This window comes from Aedes albopictus, chromosome 3, assembly GCF_035046485.1.
Source record: "Aedes albopictus strain Foshan chromosome 3, AalbF5, whole genome shotgun sequence".
In the NCBI taxonomy this organism is placed as follows: Eukaryota; Metazoa; Arthropoda; class Insecta; order Diptera; family Culicidae; genus Aedes; species Aedes albopictus.
In genome coordinates this window covers 163,255,589-163,282,600 of record NC_085138.1, presented here as the reverse complement: position 1 = coordinate 163,282,600, position 27,012 = coordinate 163,255,589, and the positions used below count along the sequence as shown (strand labels likewise).

General features: G+C 38.5%; 1 protein-coding gene across 2 annotated transcripts in view; it reads left to right on the top strand.

The window, feature by feature from the left end:
- LOC115260159 (prostaglandin E2 receptor EP4 subtype-like) overlaps nt 1-16,056 on the top strand; it is a 71,090-nt gene extending 55,034 nt beyond the window's left edge. The window contains exons 4-6 of one of the 2 annotated variants that reach the window (XM_062858811.1): nt 14,925-15,196; nt 15,262-15,425; nt 15,637-16,056. In XM_062858811.1, the coding sequence (XP_062714795.1) occupies nt 14,925-15,196; nt 15,262-15,425; nt 15,637-15,715 (515 nt within the window). In that variant the 3' untranslated portion in view covers nt 15,716-16,056. Of the gene's footprint in view, nt 1-14,924; nt 15,197-15,261 lie in introns of both variants that reach the window. The other variant, XM_062858810.1, reaches the window with a different exon arrangement.
- The last annotated feature ends 10,956 nt before the right edge of the window (nt 16,057-27,012 follow it).

Genomic DNA, 27,012 nt, shown 5'->3' with positions numbered 1-27,012 from the left:
TAGCAAATTTAATAATCTTTCAAATGCGGTAAGTTTGACCATTTTCAAGTTATAGCCAGTTTGAGGCAAGCAAAGTCAAAAACATGTAAAGTTCAATTATTATACGTAACGGTTGAGTTTTGACCATATGCTTAAAACATTTTTTCACCAGTCTGAACCTCTTTGCTTGCTAACGTTCATAAGGTTATCAAAACATCCGAGCTTTGCTGTGTCGCATACATAGGTTCAGTTCAATTTTATATTTGGCCGCTTTCGGAGGGACACCCAGAACCGGTTCCGGAAAACTACCGGTTCAGATATGGTCTGAGACTATTTTTCTGCTAACCGTTCATCAGATAATCGTAAATGCCGTGGTTTGATGGGTCGCATGCATGGGTTTAGTGCATTTTCATGTCTGGCCCCTTCTAGGGGTACCAATCCGGAACACCTAAATGGCCATAACTCCGGAACGGCTGGACCGATCCAAACCATTTTCAATAGGAAACAATGGGACCAGATGCCGCGTCGAATTAACCATCGGTCATTAAAATCGAATGAGCTTTACTGCCAAAAACTGATGTGAGTTTATTTGTACACACATATACACACACACATACACACACACAGACATCACCTCAATTTGCCGAGCTGAGTCGATTGGTATTTGTGGCTCGACCCTCCAGGCCTTCTATCAAAAAGTCATTTTTGGAGTGAATATATAGCCTTTCCAGCACACTTAGTGTACGAGAAAGGCAAAAAAAATATAACCTAAATAACACCCTCCAGAAACTTTGTGCATTGTACAATGGTTTGGCAAGCACACAATTGGTTGTTTAGCGAATAAAATATTGTCATTTTCTTAAAGCCTAATCGAAATAGCTCATTTTTCTGAGTATAACACGTTACAATACCTTTGTTTTGATGGTTAAATAAGCAAAACAATTTTAATATTCGTTGATAAAGCGACAGTTCAATCTATCAATGATTGATTGATTTATCTTTATTATAGACTTTCAGTCCTTGGCTTGCGATAGAATGACAGTTCGCCCCGAAGAAAAAGTTTTCTCCAAACACACTTTAAATGAAGTTAAAATTAACTTTCCGTCCATTTCGATTCAATTTTGGTTGAAGATTCCGAATGATTATGGAATAATCTGGACACCCTCGAAAAACCCATTTCAATCTAAAAGAAAGGTAACATAGGCCGAGAATGCGGCTACTAGCAAGCTGTTTTGACTCTGTGTGGCACGTGCCTGTGCACCTACTTTGAAGCTTTCAGTTCCGGTAATCGTCAAATACATCATCCGAAAACCACACAAGGTCAAGGACGGCCAGTGGATCCATGCTCGTCAATCTTTGACTCCGGTTTTGGCTACCGAAAGCGTTACCAGTCTGTAGGAGTTGATGGTGGTAATCATTAATTGAAACATGTTTATGGAAATTTCCACCCTTCAGTCGAGTTGTTCTCATAAGAAATTTGTTAATCATGGCCAAGGATGGATGGAAAATGTTATGAAATCATTTTGTTATTTGCTATTTTCACTGTCTCAGGTAAGAAATGATATTAATTTACCATAACCAATCAACATTAAGATTTCTAGTTACCCTAGTAGATAAAGCTTTGAATCGCCAAGTCGATGACGGAAGGTTCAATTCCCGTTCTATCAGGATATTTTCCCGATTTCCATGGCATACTGTATCCTTGTGCTTGCCTCATAAATAATACACAAAAAAGAAACACTGGAGAAATTTTAGAGGAATTTCTGGAGTGATTATAACACTCCTCCATGTATTGTTGCTGGAACGCCTTATACAATGACAGGTGAGGTTCCTGCACACAAACATTTTTGCTGTGGTTATTCCAAATATTTCTTCAAAATTTCCTGCTATGCTTCATTTAGGGATTCAGGGATTTAGGGATTGCCTCCACAATCTTTTCTTAGTATTTACCCAGTAATTCCTGCCGAAAATCCACTCGTAATTCATCAGATATTTTTGCTGAGATTACTCAAGTAATGCTTCTGGGATTCATTCAGGAATTTCTGATAGAAATAAAGAAATCTTGTTGGAATTCTTCGGGCAATTCCTGCTGGTAATCCTCCAGAAATTCTTGGTGGAATCATAAGAGCAATTACTGAAGAAATCCCATATGATGTTGTTTGAGAATTTCCAGCAAGAATTCCTGAAGAAATCTTGATAGAAATATCTGAAGGAATCCTACCAATAATTTCAGCTGATTTTCCAAGAAAAAATCCTAAAGGAATCCCTGAAGAATCTCCACAGAAATCACAAAGGTAATTTCTATTCTTGAAGAAACCTGTGGGGCAATCTCAGCAAGAATTTCAAGAGAAACCCCATCAGGACTTTGCGGAGGAATTCCAAAAGGATTACTCTAAAGACTTTCGCTTGAATTTCTCCAAGGTTTCCCCTAAGCATTTCTTTGTCGATTTCTAAAAGATTTCCCCAGGGAATCCTGCAGAAGTGTCCTCTCTGATTTGTACAAGGTTTTTACAAAAGATTCCCCCACAAATTCCACTACACATTTCCCCAAAAATGCCTTCTGTGTTTCCTCTAGGAATTCCTCATGTCATTACTCCAGTAATACCTCTTATTAATTCATCCAAGGATTTCTCTGTGTTTACCTCTAAACATTCTTGCTGGGATTTCCCGAATTATTCATCCAGTAATCACTGCTATAGCTTCTGTATGGGTTCCTCCAGAAATTCACCCAGTTATTTTTTTTTCAGGAATTCTTTAAGAATTTCTCTATGGATTTTTCCAAGAATGCTTCTAAGGATTTTTTCCCAGAAATTCCTCTTCGTTACTAGAAATCCTCTTTAGCTTCTTTTAAGGATTTATATTGGAGTTGTTCCTGCAATGCTGATGGAATTTCTCCAGAAGCTCGTTGGGGGAGTCCTCTAAGAAGTCTTGCTGGAATTCCTCAAGCAATTCCTGCCGGAAATTTTCCAGCAATTCCAAGAGGATTCCTTTATTGCTCACAGGAATCCTCTACACAGAAAATAATATTCATGTAAAATTCAGCGAAAAATCATGCACATAAAGGGAATGCTAGAATTAGTTTATATTTACATGAGTTATCATTTAAAATTACGTTACGTTCGTGTAAATTTCCGCCAATAGTCGCGTAACCGGTTGGAGTCCATGATGGTTTACGCGATGGTTGGCGGAAATTTACACGATGGTAATGTAATTTTACATTATGTCTCATGTAAAAGTGCACTAACTCTAGCATTCCCTTTATGTGTATGATTTCTCGCTGAATTTTAATTACATTTTTTTTTCTGTGTAGGAATTGCTGAACTGTAAAAATATTACCTGGTAATACTTTTGAAATCTCAGTCAGAACGCTTGGAGAAATCCTGATCATCCCAGCAAGAATTACTGGAGGTATTCCGAGTAGAAATTGAAGAAATCCCTAAAACAATCATCGGAAGAATTACTGGAGGAATCCTTTGATAAATCAATGAATCCCAGCAGAAATTTGTAGCAGAATCCCATCAGCGATCCTTGAGGAATTCTAAGAGCAATTCTCAAAGATTTTTTTCTAACAGTTCCTCTAGGGATGCCTGCTGATGGGGTTCATCCGAAAATTCCTATTTTTTTTTCTAAGAATCTTCAAAGTTAAATCTTGAAGTTCCTCCAGGAATTTCCGCTGTGATTCCTTCAGAGATTTCTCCAAGGATTCCTCTAGCAGTTTCTCTTGCAATACATCCTGTAATCACAGCAAGGATTCCTTCAAAATCTCCTTCTAGAATTTCTTCGGAAATTCTTGTTGAGATTTCTCAGCATTTTGAGCAGTAATATCTATAATTTTTGATCTTGAGAGTCTTGAGGAATTCTTTGAGCGTTTTTTGCTGGTATTGTGTGGGAAACTCATAAAAAAGTCCTGGAGGACTCATATCTGAAATGTCTACTAAAGTAATCCAAGTAGCAGTTCTGGAGCAATTCCAACAGTAGTTCATAAAATAATTACTGGCGGAATCCCAGCATGAAATCCTAAGTGGTAATGCCAGAAGAATGCTTGGGTGAATCCTTGCTGAAATTTATGGAGGAATCCCAGTTGGCATTCTTGGAGGATTTTTGAGTGCAAAATCTGAAAGTATCTCTTGGAGAAATCGCTGGAGGAATTATTGCTGAATTGTTTGAAATTTATGAAGAAATATCTTCAGTGGATTCCCAAGATAAATTCCTGGAGGAACCCTTGATGGTATTCCTTCAGCAATCCCTGCAGTAATCCTCTAGAGAAGCCCGTCAGGTATTCCTGGAGGCATTCATAAAGAAATCATTGGAAAAATCCTCTTGGAATTCCTACTGGCGTAGCTAGCTTTTTCTTTTTTTTTTCTCACACACGCTCCTAAACAAACACGAGAAAGAGAATGATCATTGGCGTATCTAGGATTTTTACCAAGGGGGTGCCTGGGGGGTGTCAGATCCAATGGCTTCCAGTACTACTGCGTTGCGGGAAAAACTAGCCTTCGCGTACTTATTGAACTTAACTTTCATCGCGACAACCCCTCTATTTTGTTGATTGAAAACAATCATGTGTTCAAGAATACATTTTCAGAGTAATTATGAGAAATTAAAATCTTAAGAACTACAAAATTGCATAATACACGAGATATTTATTTTATTTTCGTTTCAAATTTAATTTATATGAAATTTTGACTTGTAAAATCAGTTTTGATTCAAAATCAGTCAAAATTTCAGCTTCGTACAGAATTCCGTTTGCAAGATACATGTTTTGGGAGGTTTTGAAACTCGACTCCAACTAATCGATTTCGGTCTGTACTACGGGAAATTTGTGCTTTAGACAATTGTTTAGGGATTATTCCCGGTAATTTATTTGCAAACTGTTTTGCAATTCGTTTGTCAATTCAAAATCCTTTTAGAAATCTTTAAATAATTCCCATGGAATCAGCAAGTTTCCCCGGCCCTTTCTTTGGTTCCACTTTAGCAATATTATTGAGAATTTCTTCGGTAATATGTTAAGAATTTGTTACAGCTCCGGTACATTATCTAAATATTTCATCGGTAGTTACATTGGAAACTTCATAAGCAATTCCTATAGGAGTTTATTTGGCATTTTTGTTAAATTCCTTCGGCATTTCTTCGCGAGCTACTTCGCCATTTTTGGCAGTCTCTGAAGCTTTTCTTTTTTGATTATGCCAACAATGATTTTGGTATTTGTTTTTTTTTTTTTTTGTATTTTCTATAATAACGCTTCCGGCCATTTCTTTAAGAATCTCTTCGAGGATACTTCTGGTAAATCATTCGATAATGACTCTGAGAACAACCTCAAACATTTCTTGGGAAATGTCTCAAACGTTTTTTTTATCGTGAATTTCATCGGTATTTTTTTGAATTTCTTTATACAGGGGATACTAAAAATAACTGGGACAGGTAAATTTTCACTTTTCAAAAAATGTTCAATTGGCTGTAACTTTTCGAAAAAGGCCTCAAATATTTTCAAATTTCCACTGTGAGTTCATTACCTAGTTGTGTATCACTGGTCCAATTATGGGAAAGATCGGGTTTTTCTACATGAAGTTAGAAAGATTCAATGAACCGAACGCAATGAAATTTTGATCACTTATGACTAATATAAGGAACCCTGAAAAACATTTGACTTAATTTGAAATTATATATAAGAAAAAAAAGTTATTGCGATTTAATTTATGCTATGTTTTTTTTTAGTAAATTTATCTGTTTTTCATATTTATCCCATTACTTTTTCAATTTAATGCCGGCCATTTGGTTGCTTTCCTTCGAAACATAAATATATTCAAGTCAATTAGAGGGAATTTAAATGAACTATAATTACTATCCATAATTTTGAAACGATGATGAAATTTCAGATAAATTGGTGTTATATTAGAAAAATAATCTAATCGTTTTAATTTTCTTTCATGTAAAGATTTTTAAGTTTGGTCAAAAGTTTTAAATAGCTCATTATATTAGTCATAAATGATTAAAATTTTATTGCATTCGGTTGGTTGAATCCGGGGATATAACAGCTCAAAGTTGACTATCGGATTATTATACCTTTTTATAGAATCTTTTTAACTTCATATTAAAAAGCCCGATCTTTTCCAAAATTGGACCACCAGCACACAACTAGTTGATGAACTCACAGTAAAAATCTGAGAATATTCGATGCCCTTTTCCGAAAAGTTACAGCTAGTTGAACATTTTTTTGAAAAGTGAAAATTTTACCTGTCCCAGTTTTAAAATTTTGAGTATCCCCTGTATGCCGAGTAGGTATTCGGTAATTTCAATAAAAGCTCTTTCGAAAATTTTGGTATGAATTACTTTTAGAATTCTTATGAGAATTCTTTATGCAATTTCTTCGAGAGTTTTTCCCGTAATGATTTAGAAAATTCCTGCAGCAGATTCTTTCGGAATACCTTCAGCAATTCCGGAGAAACTTGCTTCAAAAGTTTCCATGGGAATTTCATGAGCAATTAGTTTGGAAATTTCTTAGACAAATATTTTGAAGACCTCTCCGATTTTTACTCTGGGAACTTTTCTTGTAATTTTTGTAATTTCTGGATTTTTTTTAAACATCGGCATTTTTTTAGAGCTCTTACAGTCAGAATTCAGAATTTGCATGCAAATTCTTTCAGCAATTCCTTTTGGAATTCTTTCTAAAATTCCGTCAGAAATTCCTTTGATAATTTCTCCAACAACTCCTTTACTCTGACATGGTTTTTTTTTGGAAAATTATTTGGTAATTCCTTCTTCGGCATATTCTTCGAGAGTTCCTTTGAAAATTTCGTTTTAAATACATTCAATTTTGTTTATGAAAATTTCTTCAGTAACTCCTATATGTCGGCAATTTATTTGGGTTTGGATTTGGCCAATTTCCTTTGAAAACCTTTCATAATTTCTTCCGGAATTCCTTAGGAAATCCTTAAAGGCATTTTAGAACAACTGCTTTAAAAATTTCTCCGATAATTTTAATGGAAATTTATTTGGCAATTCCTTTGGAAAACTAAACTGGTATTTCTTGTAGTTGAAAATCACTTCGAGAATTCCTTTGCAATTCATCCGATATTTCCATTTTCGTATTTCTTCGGGTATTCTTTTGGAAATCGCAATTCCCTTGAAAATTCTTTGAGTAAGTCCAAATGAGATTTTTTTAAATTTCAAAAGGAATAGTCTAAGAATTTCCACAGAAATGCCTGAAGAAATACCAAAAGAATATCCATAGAACATACCTAAAAAAATTGTGAAATAAATCCCTAAAATTATTGTTTGAGAAATTTCCAAATTATGGGCCTAAGGAATTTCCAGAGAAATTGCCAAAAAGGCTTCCTATAAAAATTTCAAAAAGAATTACTTATGGATTTTTAAAACAAATTGCCAAAGGAATTCTCCAGGAAAATGTTAAATAGTGAAGAAACTCACAAAAGGACCGCTGAAAAAATTATCGATGAAATAGCTAAAGGAATTGTCAAAGAAATTTTCGAATAAATTTTCAAAAATATGCCAACAAAATTTGAAACAAATTGCCGAAGCAATTTTCAAATGCAATAAATATAAAGTTAATGAAATCATGGAGAATTACAAAAAAAATACGTTCAATGCTTCCAGTGAGCTATTCGCTCTTTGAAGGAAGCACGACTCGAGTCAAGTACAAGACACTGAAGACGACCTTACAGTTGAGGTCGAAATACGTATCTGTCAAAGGATGCAAATTCTTAGTGGAATTCAAAGGAACAGTACTTAACGCGATTTTCTTTTTATTTATTTAAAAGTAGCTTAACGAATAATGTCTAGTTCGAACCGAAAACACAATATTTCTGTACAACACATATATTTTGTTGTTTTTTTTTTTTAATTCCTGTAATTCATACTTCTCACAATTGTTCTTGCAAATAATTTTCATGTGCAAGCTATAAAAAAGAGATTGTCGCTATGAACGTTGTGATCGATCCGAAAATACTAACATCCTGTACTGCCCATATCGCATAAGACTAATATTCAATAGGAGTAGGCATCGGAGAAAACGCAGCCCAAAGTTTGCAACTTTCGTTTGTATGGAAATGAACCTTATTTTGGAAATTTATCATGTTTAAAAATATTGAAATTTTGTTTGACAAAGTGTCTACATATTTTGTATTGAATAAGTCAACCGTGAGAAACCCACATTCCAACCAACATTTTGGAGACCAACTAATCTTGTAGCGTGGCTTTCAAAACCGCTCATAAAACCTAAAACGTTCTATTTTAGTTACATCATCATACTTAGCTCTTCTAGTCTGTTTGACCGAAAATAATTACTAGAGACGTCACGTACTTAATATTTTATTACTATAAGCTTTATTCAAACGAATTCGCTGGATTTTACAATAATGCATTCCAATTAAACCAACTAAACAAAATTGAATCAAATAACCAATACCGTGAGAATTTGCCCAGAGAAATCACAAAAAAATCCACGAATTGAGCCTAAATACCTCCAGCATATATACACATAGTTTATATAATGTCTCAGGGAAATCCTTTTAGAGATTTCTAAACAAACTACTCAGCTAAGATTGAATATACACTATTTTGGTGCTTAATTTCCAGAAAGTAAGTCTGCCGATTGTTCTTACCAATCCAAATCTCTAAAAATAAAACAGGTAATCAAGTAACTCCAGGCGTATTTAATGTTTTGTTCAAATACGCCATTAATAAACATTGGAATAATCATATGAATTTTTAAATTTTAAGTGATTGTCAAGGAAAAATTCTAGGGGGTGCCAAATTTATTCTAGGGGGTGCCAGGCACCCCTGGAACCCCCCCTAGCTACGCCAATGAGAATGATGGAAGAAGGAACACGGACCCCCTGTTTTATTCAGATCTTCCTCGTGTTTATAAAGAGAATGAGTGAGAAAAAAAGAAAAGCTACGCCAATGGGGGTCGCTCCACAAATATCTGATGGGGTTCTTTTTGAATTGATTCAGAGGTTTCTCCATGGAATCCTATACATATTCTTATGCATATTCCTTCTGTGATACCTTCAAGGATTCCTCCAGAAATTTCTCCAATGTATTCTATAGCAATTTCTCTTGCGATTCATACAGAGATTTTTTCAAGGATTCCCTTAGAAATGTTCCTTGTAGTACCAGAAAAAATCATACTAGAATTTCTCCAGAAATCTCTTATACATTTTCAGTTGGAATTTCTCTGGAAATTGCTCTTGAGAGTCCTTCTAGAGCTCCTGGAAGATTCCCAGAAAAAATTGTCTGAGAAATATCTGCAAAACTTCCTGGTGGATTCTACCAAAAATTTCTAAATTTTTGAATTTCTAAATTCCTGTTCCTAGTATCATTCCTGGAGCAATCCCAATTGCTCTCAAGTTGATTCCCAGCTGGAAAATTTGTAAGAAAACTTAAATAATCCTTGTATAAATCTCTGAAGGGATCCCAGCAGGTTTTTTTTTGGAGGGATCTCAGCAGTAATCACTAGCGTAGACATCTTTTAACTCATTCTTCTGAACAAACACAAGAAAAAAAAGGATAGAAGAGGTGGTACTTGACCTCTCTTACATTACGCTCTTTCTCATGTTTATGAAGGCGAATGAGTGAGAATAAAAATCAGTAGAAGCTTGTGGCTTGAATTGCATGAGATATTCCAGCAATTATTTCTGCAAAAATCTTAGGTTTCCTCCAGGAATCCTGCAGGAGAGTTGAGATGCAGGCTCTGTTCCACTTGGATCGTTATCGTAGTAAAAAGAAAAAAAGCAGAAGGAGGTGTATTTCATTACAAGAACAACTTTGTTGAACACACGAACGTTCCGAAAGATCCATACAAAAAGTTATGCAGGAAAACCTATTCCAAGGGGTCGTTCACAAAAAATGACACATAACTCTTAAAATTAAGCAAATAAGGTAAGAGTTTGTTCGGCAAACTTTCCAACAATTCACTTTTCTGCAACTTTGCAGAAGACACCAATACTCTATCTTCATTTATGAGAAAAGTGAATTCCTATCGCACTTTTAGGTGGATTAATCAAAAAGGTGAAAATTCCAAAATAAAGAGGTAAGTATATAAAACCTTTTTTTTCTAAGACACTCAATACATAAAGCCACAAAAATGTATTATAGATGTGAGCACCAGTATACAGTAGGTTCCTCCGGAGATTAGGTCCGGTGGCCACATCCAGTAGCTTGAGCTTGAGCTTGATTGACCGCCCGTGGATGCTACTCCAGTATCGCCAGACCAGCTACACTCACACAAGGGCCAATGAGATAACTGCCGGGGACTAGCAGGCATCTTCAGTGTGTGAGCGTTGGTGATCTTCTATTTTTAGGCGACAATGGCGCCTGCCACGTCAGGTTGCAGGTCAATGTGGGGAAGGGGTAAGGAAGTGATGATTGCAATCGTTTGTATCCACATCTGGCCGAATATACCTCTGCGCCAGCACAAATTCATGCGGATGTTGGAGTGTTGGTGGGAATTGGTTGGCAGAAGGTTCACACATTGGTTTGTGGATACCATGGTCCCCTGCAGGGGAAGGTGATAGAATTGTGTGTTTTTATTATTTTGAAGATGTGCGGCACAGTTCGCATGATTGCATAACTTGTAGGCGTTTTCTAATAGGCATGTGACACTGTGCTGTGAAAGTTTGGAAGGAAGGGAAACGGCTTTTTCAACCCGTTTCTGTTCTAGCGACGGCTATGAACATGTTTATATACATGAGTTGTATATGTAGGGAGCAGAGAGAAAGTATATAGAAAGATACAAAGTAGGAGGAAAGGGACGGGCCAGGGATTGAACCCAGGACCTTCTGCATATAAATCAGAAGCGGTAGCCACTAGACCACCAAGCCCGTCTATTAGGTCCGGTGGCCACATCCAGTAGTTTTTAAACGGTCCAAAACTGCTTATAAACAAATTTCGATGGTAGAGGTGTAAGTTGTAATGAAAATAGAGAGAATTTGAGTGCGAATCATAATGAGAAACACGCTTTGCGCCGAAAGACAACGCCTTCTAAGAATCACGGGTTAAAATGACCAGGTAGAACCGTAATCCGGAACATCCGGAACCGGTTCCGTAGCAGTGGCATGTTCATAGCACAGAGCGATCGTTTTATGTCCAAATACATTTTACAACACAGGTTTCAGAATGAAAATGTGTGTGAGAATCAATGAAACTGCAGAAAAATACCCTCGTGGTAAGGCGTTTTGCAATACCCAGAAAGGGGGGAGAGGTTAGGGGGGATGCCACACCCAGATATTGGAAGACCGCATTTAATTTAAAATTGGTTTCAAATTTTCTGGTTGAATGGTCTTTGAGTAGTAGCCGTTTGAAAAAAAGTGGTTCGTGTAGGGCTTTTAAGGGTTAAAAGGCAATAAAAGTTTAAACGTGACTTCCAATATCGGTTATCTCGCATTTTGCAAAAAATAAATATCAAATTTAATACTACAAATTCAAATTTACTACTCATCATTCAATAATCCTTGCGCCACATGACGGAAATTTTTCACATCTTATTTCAAGTTTAAAGTGTTATTTTTGACAAATTAAAAAGGAGCTCACGTCGATCAATTTCACCCGAAATCATGGTATTAATGTACAGGGGATGGCCAAAATGTTTGGGATAGGCAACTTTTTTTCTCCAACAAAAAAATTGAACATGCTGTAACTTTTCATAGAGTGCATCAAAAAATCTCAAATTTTGACTGTTTGTCAACCTATTATATGAGCATCTTTGGTACAAATTTGGGCTTGATTGAATAATTTTTCGCGAAGTAAGAACCGTTCGGGTAAAACACTATTATTTAGCAGGGGTTTTCAGCCCTTTTGGCTCGCGGTGCACTTTTGGGAAATAAATTGCTTCACGGTGCACCTGTTCATTATAGTAAAAGAATCCGATTTGAGAATTTCTTAAAAATGCTGTCATATTTACCTAAGTGTCTTCTGCTGCAAAAAGTGTTTAGATTAGATGCGGTCAAATGAACAGGGGGTAGATGGTATGAACTTGCACGAATTTATGCCTTGCCTGCTTACTCTCACTGAAAATTTGACGTTTGAGCGGTGCCGACACCTCTCAAACGTCAAATTTCTTGAGAGAGTAAGCAGGCCAGTATAAATTCGTGCAGTAATCCACACAGTAAAACCGCTCAGCACTAAAATGTGTAAGCCCTACTCATAAATGCATAATTTCCAGACCACACAAAATTGTGTTACAGTTACACATTCTCAAAAACAGCTCGTACACTCATCTAGATGTGGAATGTCGATATTTTTTTAGTTTTCCAAGGTCACTAGTAAACCTAGCTAGATTGCAGTATATTTTTTTTTTTTGCGAATTTAACGATTTTGCGGACACAGGAGCTGATTTTGTGAATGTGCAAGGGTTACACATTTTTGGTAGTCTGGAAATTATGCAATTTAGTGCTGAGCGGCGTTAGCGTGCATAACATTGGTTAGCTTTTTTATAACTTTTCAGTGCTTACTACGAATGAAACTGTTGATGAACCTAAGACATTTTTTCTGTTGTTGAGGGTATTCTTGAAAATTTTCGGACAACAATAATCCCCGGTGGATTCATATCAAGTTAACAAGAACCTCGATGAACTCCTGCGTTTACCCTTGTATCATTTTTAGAATTTTCAACTATAACTGGATTCTCGGAAGATTCCTGGCAAATTTGCAATTATTGACAAGATTTTCGAAGAATTTCATCCTTGATTTTTGGCCGATTCATAAGGAAATCTGAAGTAATACAAAAACAATCAAAATTCAAAAATATCAAATTTGAAAAGCAATGGAAAATTGAGAGAAATGTTTGGAAGCTGCTTGCGAGATTCTTGATAGGACCTTTCCCAGGTCATACGAGAATTCGTAGCAATACAGATCGAATTTCTTTTGAGATTTTCAACGAAGTTATGGAAGATTCACTACAGATTCTTTGTACAATAATTTATGATGGAATATCCTTACCGGATTTATTAAAAATTCTTACATTTCTCACGAGATTAAAGGGTGAGTCGTTAATTATTGTGCCACCCTACCTTCAAGTGATTCGCAAATTGTCTACAGTTAACGAAATGAAACCAAATTCTTACTGTAGTTTCGTATATGTATGTATTTCAACTTTTTGGTATAGGTTCAAATTTAGGATGCGTTTTAGTGAAATTCACGACATTTTCAATTAACGCCCTCCATGTGGACATGTTCAGGCTCAACTTGCAACAAATAATTAAAGCTCTCTGGTTTGTTTATGCGCATCGTGCCAGGTTTTCACCCAGCTCCAAGCTTATGTTTCACCGACAACCATTCCTGAAACCTATTGACGAACATTAAGATGATCTGATAATGTATAATCATCAATTGTTCCAAGGCGCTATACCATGATTTTAGATTTTACCATGTGATTGTACAACATCTTTTTTAGAACTGTGAACTAAATTTATTCTATATCGAGCGGAATCTCACTGATAACTGCTCAATTCATTTTATGTAAACAATAGACTCTAAGGAGAAACTGTACAAAATTTGGTTGATTTTGGTGAAGTAGGAAAAAAGTTACGTTAGTTTGAAAATGGCACAATAATTATCGACTCACCCTTTATTGGTAAATTTCTTTGAAAACGCCTGGAAGGGTTTTCACTCTTGGTTAATCAAGGGTAATCAAAACTCTCCCTCGGCAAGAGCCTTGGCAATTTTTAAAGCGATCGTTCGGATCTTCGTTTTGCAGTGGACCACAAGGTATTTTCGAAAATTGTTCGTTGTAGTGATAGCAGGATATTGATATGTCTTGCGGTGCACTTGTCGAGACTTTGCGGTGCACCAAAGTGCACCGCGGTGCACGATCTGAAAACCGCTAGACAACTAATTTTTGAACTGTCATATCTCGGAAACCAGTGAACCGAATTGAATGAATTTTTTAACGTTCATCAACAATATTTTGATACTTAATACGACGTTATATAATATAATATTTTCTCACGGCCAATTAAGTTACACCGCGTTGAAATTTTTACCCATATAGAGGAAAATAAGTCAAATTTACTAAATTACTAAATGTGTTCTTTCATCAATCTTAATAGGCTTTAATATATCTGATTAGAGATAACTTGAGAACAGAAATGGAAAATCTTTGGATATCAACACTGAAATTTATTGAAATTCATGTAAAAAAATACATTTTCGGGAAAAATCCAAAAAGTGTCAATCCATGATAACTTTTTTCAACGTTTAAAAAGTATCTATGTTTTAATAGATTGTGAAGCATTTGTATATTGTTAGTGTACGTTCAAAATTTCATTCAATTCGGTTCATTGGTTTCCGAGATCCTCCTCTCCTCTTCTTGGCGTAACGTCCTCACTGGGACAAAGCCTGCTTCTCAGCTTAGTGTTCTATGAGCACTTCCACAGTTATTAACTGAGAGCTTCCTCTGCCAATGACCATTTTACATCTGTATATCGTGTGGCAGGCACGAAGATACTCTATGCCCAAGGAAGTCAAGGAAATTTCCTTTACGAAAAGATCCTGGACCGACCGGGAATCGAACCCGTCACCCTCGGCATGGTCATGCTGAATACCCGTGCGTTTACCGCCTCGGCTATATGGGCCCGAGGTTTCCGAGATATGGCAGCTCAAAAATTAGTTGTAAAAAAATGGTGTTTTACCCGAACGGTTCTAACTTTGCGAAAGATTAATCAATCGAGCCCAAATTTGTGCCAACGATGCACATAATAGGTTGACAAACAGTCAAAATTTGAGATTTTTTTAAGCACTCTATGAAAAGTTATAGCATGTTGAACTTTTTTGTGAGAGAAAAAAAAAGTTGCCTATCCCAAACATTTTGGCCACCCCCTGTTTAATATAATATGTACATTTTTTCTTGGTCAATAGTCGTATTCCATCTTTCAAGTTGCACAATATAAAAATAAAAAATGTTTAAACACTATTTATCTTTCCTCCAGGCATAATCCTGTGCACGGGGATCGTGATATGCAATCTGAGCGTGCGCAAGGTACTGTATCAGTCCCACCACAAGATGCGAAGGCAGTTCCGCTCAATCCAGCCGATGCCGATGGTGGAAAGGGCCACCCTAAGGAGCTCGCAAAAATCGGCCAGCTTCACCGATTCGTCCATCTTCCGGATGGTCGGCGAACCAACGACGGAGGAAATCCGCTTCGCCAAACTGATGACGTTCCTGAGCATCAGTTTCCTCGCGTGTTGGCTCCCGCAGATGGTAGGTATCGAATGTGATACATATATTTCTGGTGGATTGTATGATTTCTTTCCCTTTCTCCCCAGGTGTCCATCCTTCTGGCTCAGCTGTTGAAACCGGAAGTGAAGGCACGGTTTACCTGGTTCTTCGCTCTGTCCGACATACTGATCCTGCTGCACTTCATGCTCGATCCCTACATCTACGTGCTGCTGAGACAGAGTGGCCGCAGCGACTTACGAACCATGATCCGGTACGTGTTCAGCCGGAGTCAGTTCAACATCATGGACACGGCCATCACGCCCATTCAGAAAATTCAGACCAACTCGTCGCCTCTGCCCTAAGCCTCCGAAACCAAACCAAAACCAAACTAACGACCCCAAGAATGACTTCTCACACCAAAAAAAAATCACCAAAACAACCCAGTACGCTTGTTTTACACACCCTTGTCTCCCTTATCCTAGGTTGGCGTGGCCAGCGCGCAAAGCTCCCGCGAGGGACAAAGGACGAGACACGGTTACCACGACGGATACCAGCGACTGAGAAGGGGGATGCGCTTGCTTTCCTCTCGTCGGGATATGGGGATGTTGTGTCAAAGCTTTAAAAAAAGCCTATTCTCCGTACCAGAATGCAATTGAAAACGCGCATACCTGTTCTAGTATTGGAGGAAAAATACTCAGGAACTATTTTTTAATGTTTCCTGAAGGTGGATTGCAATTTTATCCAGTCTATCTACAATTATCATCGCTTTGGTCAAAGTTCAAATTACAGAATACGTAACAACAACAAACCAAGTTTGGATGTGATCAAACGTTGTCGAACAACATACATTATGTTACCAAAATCAAGAGAAATATATTATCCTTTGGATATGGTTGAAATAACTCGGTGTTGGTTTTGTTTTTTATCCTGATATCCATGGTAGTTAACAGTAGTGTATCGAAAAGAAAATAAATGTAAGTTATATTCACAATTGTTTCGAGATAAAGGGGAAAATCGTTAAACTCGTTTTAAAATATATTGAATCAGCACAAGTAATCAAACAGGTTTCATCGAGAGCCGCCCGATAACTAATTAGATCATCACTGTAAGGCAAATCCTCCAGAAACGCCGTGAATACGAAGTTCCAACGCATCATCTGCACCAACTTCAAGGCGGCGAAAGTATCTACCGCGCAGAGTTATGGAAATCACAGTCCACACTCCGGAAGCATGATGATGACTAGGACGGATTCTACGCGCAGCTTGAACGCAAGTACGATAACTGCTCAAAATACGAGGTCAAGATGCTCAGGATTAGACCGACGATTTGAAGGTTCAGTGCCTATCAGCTGACGAACGAAAACTGCCTACGACTAATTGATTCCGCCGCCTCCAAGAACATGACCCTTATCGTTACACTTACACTTACACAGCAGACGGAATCCCAAATCGACAATGTCCTGATTGATGGACGGCTCTTCACTTATCGACGTCAAGCGTGGCGCTAACATCGACTCTGACCGCTACCTGGTGTACGCGCAGAATCTCGAGGTAGCGTTGCCGGACGAGGACGAGTTCAATAAAGCCCCTCTCGAGGACTGCTGAAATACGATAAAAGAAAACAACAACAATGCAGCGGAGATCAACGTTGAGTATGTGAAACGGAGCCAAAGGAACGATTAGTTCGACGATGAGTGTAGAGAGATTTTGGAAGAGAAGAACGCAGCGAGGGCGGTCTTGCTGCAGCATGGGACACGGCAGAACGTGGAGTGATATAAAAGAACGCGGTGACAGAAGACCCGTCTCTTTCGAGAGAATAAGCGCCGATTGGAAGAAGTGGAATGTGAACAAATGGAACTGCTGTAGCGTTCACAAGAAACACGGAAGTTCTACCAGAATCTCGACGCATTCCTAGACGCATCCCACAACGGCTTCGTGAGGCTAGCCGAAATATGCATGGATAAGGACGGAGCCCTCTTGACGGACCGACGTCAGGTAATCTAAAGGTGGGAGCAGCACTTCAATCAGCACCTGAACGGCGTGGAGAACGTAGGCACGGGAGCCCACGGCAACGGAAGAAACGACGACGCCAGTGCAGCGGAGGACGGAAATGAACCAACTCCCACGCTGAGGGAAGCTAAGGATGCCATTCACCAGATCAAAACCAACAAAGCAGCTGGTGAGGATGGTATCGCAGCTGAACTCATCAAGATGGGCCCAGAAAAGTAGGCCACCTGCCTACACCGGCTCGTAGTCAGAATCTAGGAAACCGAACAGCTACCGGAGGAGTGGAAGGAAGGGGTAATCTGCCCCATTCACAGGGAAGGCGACCATTTGGAATGTGAGAACTTCAGGGCGATCATTATTTTGAATGCTGCCTACAAAGTGCTATTCCAGATCATCTTCCGTCGTCTTTCAACTAAAATAAATGAGTTCGTGAGAAGTTACCCAGCTGGTTTCATCGACGGCCAGTCGACAACTGACCAGATCTTCACCGTACGGCAGAATGCCGTGAATACCAGGTCCCAACGCATCACCTATTCATCGACTTCAAAGCGGCATACGACAGTATCGACCGCGCAGCGCTATGGAGAATCATAGACGAAAACGGCTTTCCTGGGATGCTGACTAGACTGATTAAAGTAACGATAGACGGTGTGCAAAACTGCGTAAGGGTTTCGGGTGAACTATCCGGTTCATTCGAATCTCGCCGGGGACTGCGACAAGGTGATGGATTCTCATGCCTACTCTTCAACATCGCTCTGGAAGGTGTGATGCGACGAGCCGGGCTCAACAGCCGGGGAACGATTTTCACAAAATCCGGACAATTTGTGTGCTTTGCGGACGACATGGACATTATTGCCAGAACATTTGGAACGGTGGCAGAGCTGTACACCCACCTGAAACGCGAGGCAGCAAAGGTCGGACTGGTGGTGAATGTCTCAAAAACAAAGTACATGCTGGTAGGTGGAACCGAAAACGACCGGATCCGTCTGGGTAGTAATGTTACGATAGACGGGGATACTTTCGAGGTGGTGGAGGAATTCGTCTACCTCGGATCCTTACTGACGGCTGACAACAACGTGAGCCGTGAAATTCGGAGGCGCATCATCAGCGGAAGTCGGGCCTACTACGGGCTCCACAAGAAACTGCGGTCGAAAAAGATTCACCCACGCACCAAATGCACCATGTACAAAACGCTAATAAGACCGGTAATCCTCTACGGGCACGAGACATGGACGATGCTCAAGGAGGACCTGCAAGCACTCGGAGTTTTCGAGCGACGCGTGCTAAGGACGATTTTTGGTGGCTTGCACGAGAACGGTATGTGGCGGAGAAGGATGAACCACGAGCTCGCTGCACTCTACGGTGAACCCAACATCCTGAAAGTGGCTAAAGCTGGACGGATACGGTGGGCAGGGCATGTTGCAAGAATGCCGGACAACAGCCCTGCAAAGTTGGTGTTTGCTAACCATCCGGTTGGTACAAGAAGGCGTGGAGCGCAGAGAGCACGATGGGCGGACCAGGTGGAGCGTGACTTGGCGAGCATCGGGCGCGACCGAGGATGGAGAGCGGCAGCCACGAACCGTGTATTATGGAGAAATATTGTTGATTCAGTTTTATCTTGAATTTGATGTAATACTAAATAAATGAATGAAAATCTCGTGATCCTGATGAGATAGAAAGCTCAAGTCTTGGGCAAAGTTGTTCGGAAGGTTTTCTTCTTCTTCTTCTTGGTGTAACGTCCTCATTGGGACAAAGCCTGCTTCTCAGCTTAGTGTTCTATGAGCACTTCCACAGTTATTAACTGAGAGCTTCCTCTGCCAATGACCATTTTGCATGCGTCGTGTGGCAGGCACGAAGATACTCTATGCCCAAGGAAGTCAAGGAAATTTCCTTTACGAAAAGATCCTGGACCGACCGGGAATCGAACCCGTCACCCTCAGCATGGTCATGCTGAATACCCGTGCGTTTACCGCCTCGGCTATATGGGCCTCGGAAGGTCTTGGACATAATAATGATTAGCAGTTCATCCACTTCATATTCAATAGGTTTAGGTCTGATTCACTTAATATTCATGTGATTTAGGTGTATGTCATTTTAATCCGAGTGATTCGGGTCATATTCAAGAGGTTCAGGTCTGATTCATTTCATGTTCAATTGATTCAGGTTTTATTCACTTCATGTTCCAGTAATTCAGGGCCCAATCACTTCATATTCAAGTGATTCCGGTCTGATTCATTTCATATTCAAATGATTCAGGGCTGTTTCATTTTAATCCAAGTGATTCAGGTCTGATTTACTTCATATTCAAGTGATTCAGGTCTGATTCACTTTGAATTCAAGCGATTCAAATCTAATTCACTTGATATTCATGATATTCAAGTGATTCAAGTCTGATTCTCTTCATAATCAAGTGGTTCAGGTTTGATTCACTTTATATTCAATCAATTCAAATCTGATTTACTTGATATTCATGATATTCAAATGATTCAGGTCTGACTCACTTCATAATCAAGTGATTCAGGTCTGATTCACTTCATGTTCAAGTGATTCAAGGCTCATTCACTTCATATTGAAGTGATTTAGGTATAAGTCATTTCAATTCAAGTGATTCAGGTCTGATTTAGTTCATATTCAAGTGATTCAGTTCTGATTCACTTCATGTTCAAGTGATTGAGGTCTGAGACATTTTAATCCAAAAGATTGAGGCCCGATTCACTTGATGTGCAAGTAACTCAGGTCTGATTCATTTCATATTCAATAGGTCTGAATCAATTCATGGTCAAGTGATTCAGTGAATGTCTAATTCACTTCATATTCAAGTGCAGTGTTGAAAATTTCATTTCGTCATATCTAAATTCAATCGCCTACAGCTAATTTTAGAAGCTGAACCTGAGAATATGGTATATGAAAAACTTGTGCGGCTAGACCAGTTCTGCTAGAAAGTCACGGAAAAACCGATATTTTTCGAATATTTAAGGTAAATGTCACGGACCACCTTTGAAAAATGCTAAATGATATTCACCGTGAATATCATTTGGCATTTTTCAAAGGAAGCCCGTGACATTTACGTTAAATATTCGAAAAATATCGGTTTTTCCGTGACTTTCTAGCAGAACTGGTCTAGCTGTACAAGTCTTTCATATACCATATTCTCAGGTTCAGCCTCCAAAATGAGCTGTAGGTGATTGAATTTAGATATGACGAAATGAATTTTTCAGCACTGTTCAAGTGATTCAGGACTGATTCGCTTGATATTCATGATATTCAAGTGATTTAGGTCTGACTCACTTAATATTCAAGCGATTCAGCCCTGATTCGCTTGATATTCAAAAAAATCAGTACTGATTCACTTCATATTCAAGAGAATCGGGTCTTATACACTTGATATTCAAGTAATTCAGCTCTAATTCACTTCATGTTAAAGTGATTCAGGGCTGATTCACTTGTTATTCAAGTGATTCAGGCCTGAACCACTTGATATTCAAGTGATTCAGGGCTGATCCACTTCATATTCAAGAGATTCAGGTCTGATCACTTGATATTCAAGTAATTCAGTTCTGGTTCACTTGATATTCAAGTGGTTCAGGCCTGATTCACTTAATATTCAAGTGATTGAGGTCTGAGTCACTTCATAAACTGCTTGTCATTGGCAAATACTCATTTTTTCATGCTCACTAGCGTCACCTAGCGACAGAATTTAAAAAGACACTACACCGCCTTCAACCAGATGTTGTACAGACTGAACAATCACACACATAAGACAACGGACAATACACGGAACACCCAGTGGTCCAGTGGAGAATTTTTCGTTTGACGAAAAGTTTTCACCGACTGGAGTGGGAATCGAACCCACACTCCGAGGCTTACGAAACGGCTAGACGACTGACGCTTCTAACCGCACGGCCACGCAGCCCACAATTGAAATTGTGAACCAAATTGCTTGTAATGTTGATGTCCATGGCTTTCAGAACAACTTTGCCGAATACTTTAACTGTCTATCTCATCAGGATCACGAGATGGAACTAAGAATTGCGAACCAAACTGCTTGTCATTAAGATGTCCTTGACCTTCCGAACAACTTGAAGACTTGAACTTTCTATCTCATCATGATCACGTGATAGAACAAGTTAAAAATGCTAATTTAACCATGCACACTAGCGTCGCCTAGCGGCAGAATTGCGAACCAAACTGCTTGCCATTGTGATGCCAAAGACCTTCCGGATAACTTTGGTGAAGACTGCACCGTTGCATATTTTCAGGACTTCGAGATAAAGTAGCACCAATTTAGCTGTTTTGAGGTGATCCTAAACTTTTTCGAAGGTGATGCAATATTTAACTCTGAGTGTCGCAATACTTATTTAAGTGAGTTCGTACTTATGAGGGGTAGTGTACATCAAGAAGAATAGTTGTACTAACTATAAGATGTATTGATGGGCATCCCCCTGCACCCTCTCCCCTTTTGGTGAGGTGTCGAAATAGGTGGCTTTCTCGCAGAGCGTTCATGATTAACAAAATTTTTAATCATGATTAATCATTGATGATTAAAATTCTAATTTCGGTGATTGTTGATTATGATTAATGATTAATTTGATTTTTAGGATGATTAAAGATTATGATTAATGATTAAAATTGGTTTTATCTGCGATTATTGATTATGATTATTGATTAAAAACGGCTCATTGATTAAAAATCATGATTAATCATGATTAATCAATCATAAAAACTGGAAATGATTAAAAGGTTTTGTGCTGTTTACAATATTTTTGAAGTTTCAAAAGTAAAAGTTTCTTTGTCTGGGAGATTTTTGAAAAAAGAATCACACTTAGAACAGCATTTGAACCAATTTAAGTTGGATCATATATTTTATATAATGAATCATTTTTGGTAATGAATGATTAACGATTGATTAATTCTTTTTCCTCATGATTATGATTACTGATTAATGATTAAATTGCGAAATCAGTGTGATTAAGATTAATGATTAATGATTAAATATTTTTTTAGTGATTATGATTATTGATTTTTGATTAATCTTAATCATTAATCATTAATCATGATTAAATTTATGATTAATCATTAACGCTCTGCTTTCTCGTATTTTTTGGAAATGTGCCTTGAAATTGTTTACATTCATGTATTTCGTCATTGAAAAATAGGTTATGGAAATCATAGATGTCCGATTTACTTTAGTAATCACGTCCAATAAACCTAGATCACCCCAAGGCCTCCAATACGTTATTTAAGAAATTTAAGCCATATGCTCTGAAGGCACCTGAATGTAATCAATGCAATAAATTCATGGGACAATTATGCAGAATACTCTTAGAGCCGCAAGACATAAGCGGGCAGCTGTTTTGGGTTTATTTTGATGTACTAGGATATCCAAGTTGAGACTTACATGGTCAACAGGATCTACCGCAGCTCAATTTCAATACAGTAGACGTTCGATAACTGCAACATGTTTACGTTTCACTTAGCGAACGAAATTCGGTAACTGCAACGACTGACAGATGTCAACAAGTCAAGACCAACAATTGAAAAGGCCGCAACAACATTTTGTAAACAAGCATGTTTCCATCGACTTGAGGCCTTTTGAACTCCACCCACACACCTCACCACCACTAACAGAAAGCGTAAACAACAAGCTTTCTGATAGTGGTGGTGAGATGCGTGGGTGGATCTCAGAAGCCCTCAAGTCGACAGAAACGTGTTTGTTTACGCAATGTTGATGTGGCCTTTTCAATTGTTGGTCTGGAAGTTGTCAAATGACAAAAAATAACCGTGAACGTGATCCGACTGTTCATTTGGGCTAACATGGCGCACTATTTTGACTTTTATCGGTGCGATAACTGCAAATTTGTTGCACTTACCGGACTTGCAGTTAAAAAGCATTGCAGTTAAACCGTTTGCACCGACCGAACGTCTACTGTACAACTTTGCGGCTTTTGACCTTTAAGTTCCGAGTTGCTTTCTTATTGAACGAGAAGTACTTTCAAGTTCTACAAAATCTACCATAACCGCCATTGAATCTCGGTCATTGTTATCTATTGCACTCTGAAATGTTCCGAGGAAATCTTTCTGAGGTTGTACGACATTGTAAGGTATGTAGAATGCCCTGGAGTTCAGGACTTTCATAGTCTACAGAATCTACCGCAATCACCATGCAATCTACGTTAGCGGCTCTAGAGGTAGACTTTTAAAGTCTGCAAAATCTACTTTATTCATTGAATCTACACTTGCTACTTATCTATGTTGTTGTCCATGGTGCTCCGCAATGCAACAAGAAGTTCTTTTTACGGTTGTCAGACATTATAAGATTTGAAAAATGTTTTGATGTTCAAAACTTTCAAGCTCTATAGGATATACCGAAATGGTGTTCTACGCTTGAGGTATTCGGCTTTTTTATTCATGGTACTGTACAAGTTCTTCAGAATGATCCCAATCGGCATTGCATCTACGTTTACAGTAATTGATCACCGATATCTAATGGGAAGTCTTTTAGGGTTATCAGACATCGTGAGGTTTGCAAAATTTCCTTGAATCTCAGGGCTTTCAGGGTCTACTGAATCTGTCACAATAGATTTCCAATAAACGGTTGCGGCTTATCCGGTATATTGAAATTACAAGCAATTCTTTTTAGGATTGGTGGACATGACTAGTTGTGGAAAACGAGCTGGAATACAGAACTGTCAAGTTAAAAACTATCTACCTCAATCGCCGTTGTATCTACTCCTGCGACTAATCGTCTTCGTCATAGATGGTGCTTTGCAATCCAATGAGAAATTCATGTTACGGTTGTAGGGCATTGAAAGGTTTGCAATATGTGCTGGAGTTCGAAACATTCATATTTTGCAGAGCCTACTATAGTTGTCATTCAATATACGCTTGCAGTTTTGGTCATAGTTATCCATCTATGGTGCTGTGTAATGATTCAAAAAGTGCCTTTCAAAATTTTCTCTATCCAGACCCTTCAGATGTTTGTCATTCGATAACTTGCTGGCCTGCTCTCATGTTGCAGATTTTACTATACTCTTTATAGATTTTTAATGAAAAACTCTTTACAAACCACGAAGGCTGCTTCAATCCGTATTCATTATGCCCCTTATTACAAAGAGAAGTTATTTATTAAGGTTGTCAGACATTGCTTGGTTTGCAAAATGTCTTGGAGTTCAGAACTTTCCTGAGCTTCAAGATTTTTGCAAATCTCGCAATTTCTGACAACCGTAAAAGGTCTTCTCGTTAGATTGCGGAGAATCATGGATATCGGTGAACAGTAACTGTAAATCTAGATTCAATAGCGATTGAGGCGGTTCTTTAGAACTTGTACACTGTCCCCATTCGCATAACAGTCCCATGTGAATAGGAAACCCAGCAAACATGGGACTGAGTCTATTGGCTATGATCATCAGTGTGCAGTTCGATGAAAAAGTTTTGTTCAAAACTATCCTCAAGCGGTAATTTATGAACTTGCAAAAAACGTTGTACGCAACTCGGTGCAGAACTCAATTTTTACAGCACTCGTCGTAATTATCCAACTCGGCAAGCCTCGTTGGATAAATGTACAAAGTTTGCTGAGCACTCGGTGGTGCCAATCTCGGTGAAAAGCAAGCGAAATTGCCGGGATTCGGGGGGAAAATCTATAGAGCTTGAAAGTTCTTAACTTCCAGGCATTTTTCAAACCTCACAGTGTCTGTTAATCGTGAACCAAACTTTTTCTAGCATTCTGCAACACCCTGAACAACAGCAGAGGTGAGCAGCAAGCGTAGATTGCATAGCGATTGAGGTACATATTGTAGAACTTGAAAGTCTTGAGCTCCAGCACATTTTGCATACCTTACAATGTCGGACAACTTCAAAAACATTTTTTCGTAGAATTGCGAAGTACCATGGATAACAATGACCGCTATTCGCAAGCGTAGATTAAATGGTGGTTGTGATAAATTTCGTAGAACTTGAAAGTCCTGAACATCAGGACATATGTAGCAAACTTTACAATACCCGACTACCGAAAAAAGGGCTTCTTGTAAGGTTGTGGAGCACCATGGATATCAGAGACCAACAACTGCAAACGTAGATTGAATGGCGATTGAGGAAGATTCTATAGAACTTGAAAGTTCTAAACTCCAGGACATTTTGCATACCTAATAATGTCGTACAACCACAGAAAGATTTTCTCGTAACATTTTGGAGTACCATAGAGAACAATGACCGCTAACGTAGATTGCATGGTGATTGCGGTAGATTCTGTAGATTATTCGAGACTGTAAAACGTATTCAAGACCAAAGTTTGTTAAGGTCCATCACAAGTTATGCATATTTTTAAATTCCTCGTGCCGCCAGTCTGAATCTGTGAAGTCTTTGTTTTACTCTGAGTGTCGCGGACTGACTCAATATGCTCTCTCAGCGGGAGCCAAACATTGAAGATGGAGGTTATGTTAAATCTTGTTGAGCCTGTGTGATTGATTGTATAGTATTGTTATCTAGGTGCTGCGGATATAATCAAAACTGTTGTCACGATATCTCTTTTTGCCGCTGTCAAGCCGTTGGAAAGCGAGGAGAAGGATAAACATTGTTTTGAGCCTATGTTAGCTAATTTTGTAACAACTATCCATCAAAATTTCGCGAATGGAAAATAATAAACTTTGAACATGAGAACAAAATTGGAATAATGGTGGACGGCGTGTTTGACAACCGCTCTGAGAATAGAAATACACTAGAACTCCAATGGCGCTGTAGTCACTTTTCCTATTTAATTAAATTAATAACTTTAATTGTAATAATTGACTGTTTTTAAGTGTCCAACTGGTAGAGGATCTTTTGTTTTGGTAAACAAAATTTATTTGACACTTCTAGTACCGCTACTGACGCTATGAGGGCGTGGCAAACTAGATGTTAGTCACACGAACAGTCGCGACATTGGACTTCTGTGGCTAGTTATTCTAATGCGCTGAGAGAGGTGGTTGCAAGAAAATTGAACGCTCGTGCGTGTTTACAAGCTGTGTGCCGCCGGGAGTGTGTAGGTGTGTATTAGCTAGCTTGAAAAATAAAACCGTTTCTATTCGGGACTACGAAGGTAAAAGAGATTCCAACTCTTTGTCGCTCCAATGAAAAACCTCGTAAGGAACTGTCAGAATGTGCGTGAAAAAAAAAAACAAAAAATATTTCCCTCTCGTTTTTTTCACGTAAACCTTCACGCACATTCTGCAACTTCGAAGTCGCGAATTCGCAGCACTCAAATATTTGCTTGCTTTTAGCATGATGAAACGGTATTAACTTTAGTTTTGCAATCGAAAATTGAACTTTTTTTGTTTGGTAGTTACGTCTTTTTACTGGCTCTAAAACATGATAGAGGATAGGCGAAATTTGTTCCCAGTTAACAGTCAACTTACACCCATGTAAAAAAATGTATACATGTTGAAAAACGGTATGGTGGTGATGGTATAACGCATTTGACATATCGGTGCCCTCTATACCAGCATAAACAATCGAAAAGGCTCGCTAAATGATAATGAATGACAATGAAAACTACATTGATTAAGTTAAATTGATGGACTCTTTGCTTGTCAAGGGACTGACAGGGTCACAAAAATGACGATTATTTATCAAATTTCACTTAGTTAATGCGTAATATCTCGGAAATTCATGTTGTAACATGTAAACAACTTCACATTTCTATGAAGGGAAAGTATAGACCTTTCATTTGAAATTGAAATTGTGTTGGCAACCATTTTGGATTTGGCCGCCAATTTGACTTTTATAATTCATCGCGATTTTCGCTATATTAGCAATCACCGATTTCTGCGACACGTGTTGAGGACGATCTTCGGCGTTGTGTGCGCAGAAGCACAAGCT